The 9,549-nt window shown below is 36.3% G+C and overlaps 1 protein-coding gene across 1 annotated transcript in view; it reads right to left on the bottom strand.

Moving 5' to 3' along the window:
- Nucleotides 1–702: 702 nt before the first annotated feature.
- LOC112512210 (probable serine/threonine-protein kinase PBL26) overlaps nt 703–9,549 on the bottom strand; it is a 14,745-nt gene continuing 5,898 nt past the window's right edge. Inside the window, exons 3-7 of the mRNA XM_025118075.1 lie at nt 5,408–5,545; nt 3,625–3,872; nt 2,616–2,805; nt 1,413–1,804; nt 703–1,081 (exon numbers count right to left, since the gene is read on the bottom strand). Coding sequence (XP_024973843.1) covers nt 719–1,081; nt 1,413–1,804; nt 2,616–2,805; nt 3,625–3,872; nt 5,408–5,545 — 1,331 coding nt within the window. The 3' untranslated portion in view covers nt 703–718. The remainder of the gene's footprint in view (nt 1,082–1,412; nt 1,805–2,615; nt 2,806–3,624; nt 3,873–5,407; nt 5,546–9,549) is intronic.

Genomic DNA, 9,549 nt, shown 5'->3' with positions numbered 1-9,549 from the left:
TTAGATAATGGTTGGAYGGACAACTGGATGGTAATCTGTATGATTAATTGGATGTTGATCGGTTCGGTTYTGGTCGGTTCTGRACTGCCATCCGAGAATCGACCGATCCAAATTGGATGTTGAAGTTTTCAGGTGGTTGACGGTGGTTATGGAGGTGACGACGGACAGTGGTGAAGGAGATTGTTGTAGTGGAGAAGGAGGTGGAGGTGGCCGATGGTGGCTACTGGTGGTGGCGGCTGCCGCCATTAGCAATGGTGATCACTAAAACAAATATCATATTAAGGTTATATAACAAACGAGAGTTGATTAATAATATTTTAGTTTCTATTTCATTCTTATCCCATCTTGTTCCACTTATTTTGGTGGAACAAGAAAAAACCCTTTTTATCTCACACTCTCTCATCTTGTCCAAGTTCGTCCTTGTCTCACGTCGCACCAAATATGAAACCATGAGTTCTTGTCCTATCCCATGTTGCACAAAACGTAGGGACCGTGAGTTCTTTCCCGTACCCGTTTCACATACTTTCACAAATCATATGCCCAACCTGATTGAAACAACATAATTGAATATACATATTTATGATCAAAATTTACTCGAACAAAACTAGCTATAGTTCCACAAGCTTTAAAAGCAATTTCGTGCCATCGGTTACGAAACAATTCATCCGATCTCGAAGATCCAACACATCGATTAATGTCATTCCATGCACGAACAATTTTAAACCATCGRTTTCATCATGTTGGTCCGAGAACTCGTACCCCATTCCCTGGCTTCGGCCACCGCTCTTTCTCGATCACTAGCCGATGCCTTGTCCGGATTATTCCGACAAGATAAAGATCGAGATGGCGATCCCGATGGTTCGGAGGGAGAATCAGCGAAATCCATCTCGTCAGCTTTTTCACCAAGGAAAGCAAGGGCTGTAACCACGTCGCTCATCAACGGTCGGAACGATGCATCRTCGTTGAGACACATGGCTGCAACCGCTACCGCTTGGTTCAAACCTTTAACCGGGAAGTCCTCTTTCATCAGTGGATCAGCCAATTCGATGAACCTTCGTGGCTCCTTGAAAATCGGCTCTGCCTGTTCAACAACATAACATCAATTAGAGCTCCGAGGGTAATGCCATATGACACTGCTGGCTGCTATATCGTCGGTTTTCGATGATCTGTTATATAGTTAATATTAAATATAATATTATTGATCGTAGTATATATTGGTTCGGATCGGTACCCGCGGGTACCTATAATTTAAAACCGAAAAAATGACCCATGAATACCCGGGGTCTTTCGGTTTTTTCGATTTCGACCAAACGGTTTGGCTCGGTTTTACGGTTTTCTTGAACACCCCTAGTTTTCCTAAAGACCTCCGACTTGTGAAAGAGTGCAAGTGAAAAGGGTAGATTAGTAATTACCCAACAAACAAGATTTTGCTCTGCATTTCTCCTTCTTGTATCAATGGCTCTCCTTCCTGTGATGAGCTCCAACAAGACAACTCCAAAGCTGTAAACATCGGATTTGACGGTTAACTGACCCGTTCTTTGATACTCGGGCGCACAATACCCRTACGTTCCCATCACTCTCGAGGACACGTGCGAATTATCACCAACGGGTCCAACCTTGGCTAGCCCGAAATCAGATAGTTTGGCATTGAAATCTTGATCGAGTAAGATGTTGGAAGACTTCAAGTCACGGTAAATAACAGAGGGGTTAGCCTTATCGTGCAAGTACTCTAGACCTTTTGCGGCATGCAACGCGATTTTCATCCTCGTGGACCAAGCTAGTGGTGCTTTTCCTCGCGGAAGATCTGGATTCGAAATCGTAATCTATCATGAGAAACTTCCTGAATGTGGACTAGACTATGATCGTATGCTTCGTGACAAGGGTATCATGGTCATTTTACATCAGGGACGACAAACCCTTGTAATGAAATGAAATACAAGAGTTCATAGGGTGCATTTGGTATGCGGATGGGACTAGACAGGACATGCGAGWGTGAAGTACGTTCATGGAAGAATTGTTAAAGGTTTAAGGTTTTAGTTTCATATGTGTAGTCAACAATTTATCAATCTTGTCCGGTCTCCCTAATTTTTATTTCACTTAGTTCTGTATTGTCCTGTCACATGTACTAAAAGCACCCTAAGGGTGCGTTTGATACCAGATGGAACATGACAGAACAACTTTTCAGCACTTGGTAAAACGAGAATGGACAAGACAGAACATAAAAAGTTTATGTTTGGTCAAAAAGAAAAAAGTTTATGTACTTTCCAATTTTTATTCTATACCTTTTCTATATTATTCTTTTTATTATTAATATTTAATAAATTACATAAATTAACCAAAATATAGAAATCGTATAAAAATAATATTTTGAGGACAGTAAAGTAAAAGTTTAAAGACATAAAATACAATAAATAAAATTTGAAGAAAGAAGATTCGAAAAGAGAGAAACCGTATTTGATGTTTTAGAAATAAATTAAGTTTTATTTTGATGTTATACCGGTAAAATATAGGTTTTTTCCACCTTGTTCCATGGGTGGGGGTGGAACAAGCATGTTTCACTATCTGTTATGTTCGGTGTACCAAATGCACCCTAATAGATCAGAGGCAAATATTACCGAGTAGATGATCTTCAAGGGAACCTGCGGACATATATTCGTAYACGAGAAGTCTTTGATCTCCATCTGCACAATATCCTATTAGACTCACCAAATTTGGATGGTGAAGAAGGCTCAACATCAAAACCTCTACTAGAAATTCCCGATTTCCTTGCACCCCATTGCGATCCAGTTGCTTCACGGCCACAACCTGAACCAAAACGATCAATAGTATCCCATAATAACGATCACTAAACCAAATAAATAAAGGTCGGGTCTTGGCTTCCTCCCTATAGGCCGTCAGTTTAAAGGCCTGTTGTTAGCAGCTTAACAGGCTTAATAGGACTAGCAATGTATTCGGTCAGCTATACATGACTGTTTGGGAATGACTTATTGATATAGAAAGTGGTTTATTCAGTAAACTTATAGGGGGAGTTTTTTTTGTAGAATACCAAGTTTTTCTCAAATCTATCCCTCCCAATTAAGAAACATGCTCCTTCTTTCTATGAGAAAACCCTTCCAAACAAAAAAAATCAATTTATACAGACAACTTTATCCATATAGGATCTAAGGCTTGTTTGTTAGCAGCTTAATGAGACTCAACTTATTCGGTTAGCTATACATGATTGTTTGGTAATAGCTTAATGATATAGAAAGTGGCTTATTTGGTAAACTTTTAGGAGGGAGCTTTATGCAGAAAGCCAAGTTTTTTTTCTTTCCAAACCTGTCCCTCCGAATAAAAAACACGCCCTTCCATCAATGAAAAAACCTTCCCCTTCTATACAAACAGATTAATCCACACAAACAACCTTATCCATACATGACTTGTTAAAAAAACCAACGAAACAACCCCTTAATGGAAAATCAAACAAACATCCCCTAAATCTACTCAGGGTCGCTAGGGATTTTTCTGATTGTTATCTTCAGGTTCTATGGGATTAGTCGAGATACACACAAGCTGACCAAGACAGTCATTTAAAAAACCAAATACATAACAAAGGAGGGAAAGCAACAATAAGTGCATATTCACCTGGCCAGTTTTACCCAATCTTCCTTTATAAACCCGCCCGAATCCGCCTTCACCGATGAGGGAATCTTGCCGGAAGTTCTTTGTTACGGCAGCCAGCTCACGGAAAGTGAAAGTTTGAGCTGCAATATCGTTGCCGGCTGCTACTTTGATGGGAGCTTGGTTACGGGGAGCTTCGTGGCTTGTCCTCTTAGGGGAAGCAGGTTTCAGAATCTTGATTTCTGGTGGACCACGTCGTTGAATTGGATTCTCTGCGCAAATGAAACGCGATAATGAGATAGAAATTCAGAGACGAAAAACCATAATTTTTTTAAGGTGATAATCATTGTCAAAAGGGCATTCTAGGGCYGTTCTTTAGCATGTTAAATGTATGATTTTSAAMAGGGTGTCCAAAATTTTSGGGMCTAATTTTACATTGTTTAGGGCCTTTCATTAACGAATGTAAAATTATAGTTCATCTAAGTGCTTCTCTAAYTTCTATCGGAAGAAAAAATGAATACGCCTCATCGTCATGTCTGTAATTTGTATCTATGTATCTTTGTTATCTTATTTTGCAGTGTAATCAAAAGCTTTAAGTGTAACARGGCCTCCAAAAAGATTGGAAAATCCTTGATTCTTTACTAGAAGAAATTTGAAGACTGTTGTGAAATGTAAATAAAAAACGATCTTTAATATGATCCTATAAAGAAAAAGAGTAAATMTTTCGAACATCTGTAAATCAAAATCGATCTTCAATATGATCCCATAAAGAAAAAGAGTAAAYCTTTCGAAAATCACCAATTTCACCCGAGTTCGGTAGACCGACGATGGTGGCTATAACTTTTCTTGAAAAATAAGRCATAACACGAAAGGGTCAATGGGCCAACAATACCACGTCATCAGTAGAACCCAGCCTCCAAGGAGGAAATGCATACCATCGAAGGCAGAGGCRGACCTATAAATTTTTTGGTGGCATCATTTGACTATAAAAAAGGAAGCCATAGATATTTTTTACGAAATCATCGTTTATTTGTTGGTTAATTTCTTATTTTTTTGTATGTGAATTGTGAGGTCCTGTGTTCAAGAGTTTTTTATCCCAAATTTTGTCAGAAACATAATAAATATGAAATTAAGAGCTAAAAACTAAAAATATAATACAAATGGGATTCGAACCCACGCCTGAAACCTAGAAGGAGAGAAAARACCGTGCAAACCAACTCTACTRAGAAAAACTTGTGTTATTATTTTAGTTTCAAGAAATATACGGATGCAACGAACAAAAGAATATGTGGCCTCAGTGGCGGGTTATGCGTTTTGTAGGTTAAATCTCAGTTAGTTTTTTACTATTTCGGTCAAACYGAATAACACATTATACTATGATTTTATTTATTTTACTTCTCTATAAATTGGTTGAACTCATTGATCGTCGGAAACTCTCGTAGGGCACAAAGCCAAAAACAATGGGAGCCCATATTGTAAATAGAGAGAATTTGTGGCAACTTTTTTATATTTTTGTTAAGATTTTGGCTTCACAGGCGCCTTTCCCCACCCCAAAAAGGGTGTGTCCGCTACTGGGTGGCCCCTTTCACAACCCTAAATCCTTTTATATTTCATGGACGGACGAAGTTGTGGCCCGTGCCATCGTTGCACCATAGTGGGTCCGCCCTTGTGAGGTCATTCATAGGGGTCAATGGTCCAGCAGTACCCGGATTATCATTAGAGTTTGGCCTCTTAGGAGGCCAATAGTTTAAACCGTGCATGAGTATTTGTTATATATAAATATTATGTACATATAAAAAATGCATACCAGATGGAGGAGGTTCTTGAGGAGGTGGATCAGGTACAACGGGGCTTCTCTCTCTGCGACTCGCCTGCCTTTTCGATATTCTTTTTTCTCGRTACGAAAAACACGAAAAACACCTCATGTTTTCGGTCAAGTTAGATGCTTAGAGACTTTCAGAAACCCAAAATCAGAAGAATATATGCATGATGGTGTCACCCCAATTCTTCAAGAAAAATGCAAACTTTAACATCAAATTGTTCAAGAACCATCAAATCTTTCTATCAAATTACACYCACAGATTGAAACATGCCTATTTATCACCATCAAACCTTCAGAAAGATTAGAACACACACCCATATGAATTTCACAATTAGTATTTGATCCAAAAGAATGGCAAATGAGAGATGTTCAAAGATCAATCAAATAAGATGAAAGAGAAAGAAAATTGGAAGASATGGAAATTGGCAAAATGGCATGTTTCCAAAGGATTTGCCAAGAAAGCAATAGAGAATTTGAAGGGGGAAAACGTGGGAACCATTTGCCAGATAATTTTACCAATTTTGCCACCTCTTAAGTCAACCACATATATATATATATATATATATATATGAAAAATCAAGTTTAAAGGAAAATCCTTCGTTTTAATTAGTTTTTAACTTTTAATTTCAAATTTATTATGTTTCTGATAAAAATTGCAATACAGGTTGGTCCTATGAACTACCGTATCAACGATGATTTTGTGAAAAATATCCATATATTTTGTCTCAAATAATCAAATGGTGTCATCACTTGAATTTTTCTGTATCATCGTCTCTGACCGGCACACAAGTGCCACGTAGGCTAAAACCTACACGTCAGCATCACCAATTGTTGATATTTATGGATCATCCTTGCATGGAYTTGCTTCCCTTTGACCTAAACTATTCAAGTAGTCACTTCAAGATCCACCACGACGGTGACGCAACTCCCACAATCATTCRGTCATTCCAAACCAGCAAATTCCTCTGCGGCATTTCATCGAACATTTTAAATGCAACCATCATTTGGTCATTCCAAACCACCAAATTCCTCTCCTGTAATTTCATCGAACACTTTAAACGCAACCATCACTAGGTTATTCCAACCCATCAAATTCCTCCGGCATTTCATCAAACACTTTAATCGCAACCATCATTTGGTCATTCCCAACCATTTCATCAAACACTTTAAACGGAACCATCACTCGGTCATCCCAACCCACCAAATTCTTCCTGCATTTCATCAAACACTTTAAACGCAAAGTTCTTTTAGGAACAACAACCTTTTGGGCATAAACTCTAATGTTATCAAATGGGCTTGGCCATTTCGACTCAAAGAAAGACATTCCAAGGAAAAGGAACAAGCAATGACTATGGCAATAGTGAAATCACTTATTGGGTCGAACGTTCACAGAGTTGGAGGGATTTCTTGATATGATTACTGATCAGATGGAGTTTAGACTGGGATGAGCGCGATCCACACTCGACATCTAATGAAAACAAAGTATAGGGTGCGTAAGAGGATAACCAACACTATAAGGGGCAAAGTGCAATTAAACCAAAAGAAAAAGGAAACTATTAAGTAAAATGCTTTTTTAGTCCCTATGGTTTGTTAAAGTTTGCGAATTTTGACCCTATGGTTTAAAAATTCATGTTTTCRTCTATGTATTTTACAATTCATTACTATTTTAGTCCTTTATATTAATTCGGTAATTTCTACCTTTAAGTATGAGAAATGAAAACAATAGTAAATTATAAACTAGAAGAACGAAAAACAAATATAATTTGTTAATTATAATAATAAAAACAATCATAAATTGTAAAACATAAGGATGAAAATTGTAATTTTAAAATTACAACAACGAAAATAGTCATTTTTAACAAATTATAAGGACTACAAACGTAATTTAGTCAAGAAAGTTAAAAAATATGGGCCTGGGACTGGGCCTGGGCCTGGGCCTGGGCCTGTGGATGCTTTTTAACCAAAGTGCAGCCCAAAATCAAATGTAGTATATATTTTATATGTAGAAAAACATCTAAATAAATTATCGAATTTCATATAGATATCGTAACGAAAACTCACTAAAAGTACACGAAATCGAAGGGTTATGCCGTAAAAATGAAGATTCTATGGCGAACAATGGTGAACGCTTGMCGTTAGGTTCTGTGACTTTTAAGTCTTAATTGAGTTATAAACCATATTAGAAATACGAATGTAAAATTTTTAAACCCTTTGATCTGCTTTTGATGCAAAAAACGACCACCCCTTACGCAAGACAAAATCTGTAGTGAAGAAGGGTTTCAAGTGTTGAGTAGAATAAAAGTGACTCCGGACTATCTGCAAAAGCAGATAGTCGTCCTGGGATTAGTCGGCTCGCATAGCGGGTTGGATATCCAGGTTAATAAAAAAAAAGTGTTAAGAGACCATTTAAGTGTTTTAGGCGTCTTTTYTTTTTGAATCACGGAGACCGAAACCTCTGTACTCGAGTTGGTTACAAGTCATGTCCATTGTTCATGTTTTTAAGCTCGTATTGTTAAATTTTTTAGGCATTGCTCTGTTTTATGAACCAAGATCATTTTTAGGTCATTGTGTCTTTAGACGCYAGCTTTCTTAAATGGTTTGTTTGGGTCATCTGTAGGGATGAATGTGGCGGGTAATGTATTCCATGTGCCTGACCCTTGTTTAAGTCCCTACCCCACCTCAACTAATCCTTGAAAGGTTTGCGGGAAGGAATCCTGATGATCCCGGGAATCTGTTGAGTACTCGTTTAGCAAAAAACAATGTATTTTAAAATTATAATGAATTGTCACTACATTWATTACCAATATTGAAAATCAAATATATTTATCATTTAATAATAAATGTATATAATAAATGTATGTGTATAAACAAATATATATATATATATACACACACACACAATATATATATATATATATATCAAATAAAAGAAAAAAAAATTAATTGGGTTCCAATTAAGGGCGGATAATGTCATCCCCAACCCCGCTTCGGGCATGAAAATAAATCATCTTCTCTGTCCTGTTACCTGTCAAATCGGGGAATCCCCGCTCCTTTAGGGTTGGTACCCGCTTTAACGGGTAAAMTTTCTACTTCTAGTCATTTGGATGGGCTAGTCGGCCAAATGACCAAATTTGGACGCTTTTTCAAACCACGGTGGTCCTCTATTTTCAAAACTATAGGAAAAAAAATGTTATTTTCAACAAACCATAGGGACCAAATTTGTAATTTACTCTTTAAAGTATTATGTTTTAATAACCAAATTTGTTATCTTTATTACATCATAGTAATTACATGCACTAATATATTTTCAATCATTTAATTTAATGTAAAATTACGTTTTTGTCCCTATGGTTTGTTAAAAATTATGGTTTTTATTTTCGTGATCTAAAAGTTACGGTTTTCATTTMTATAGTTTGTAATTCATTGTTATTATTGTTCTTATGATTTATGATTTATTGTTGTTTCAGTCTCTGTAGTTTACAATTTTGTATTGTTTTGGTCCCTGTATTTTTAAGGTAGAAATTAGTCCAGAAACAAAAATTGCAATTTCTAAACCATAAAGACAAGAATCATAATTTACATATGAAAGTTATAAAGTTGTACCATAGAAAATAATTGTGATATAATTTTGCAGTTTYGGGAGTTAATTTGTTGCACGAATTTTACGTAACAGTTGTTTGCAAAAAGCTGTAGTTCGATTTTTATTAAGGATACATCAGTAAACAAATATAGCACGATCAAAAAGTTTTCCACTTAATTATGGTATNTGTAGTTCGATTTTTATTAAGGATACATCAGTAAACAAATATAGCACGATCAAAAAGTTTTCCACTTAATTATGGTATTTAGTACTGTATATCAAGRCAAAATTGGTCTATTAAAACGTTCACAGCTGTTCTAATACAATGGGTAATGTACCCTTTAATTTGTATTTTCTTCGTTCTTAATAGAAACAGCTAATAAGTCGGAATGTCTAACAAGTTAAAATCTGCTAAAACATATGTACAGATTTGAGAAAAAATTGAATAAATTATATCATTTATTTATCGAAATTATTTATTTATATGGAGATATTTACTTCTGAAAGTAACTAAAAATAATGATTTGATTGTAGCTTAATAATATAA

The sequence above is a fragment of the Cynara cardunculus genome, assembly GCF_001531365.2.
Source record: "Cynara cardunculus var. scolymus isolate 2C chromosome LG 5, CcrdV1, whole genome shotgun sequence".
Taxonomy (NCBI): Eukaryota; Viridiplantae; Streptophyta; class Magnoliopsida; order Asterales; family Asteraceae; genus Cynara; species Cynara cardunculus.
This window is presented reverse-complemented; position numbering and strand designations above follow the sequence as displayed.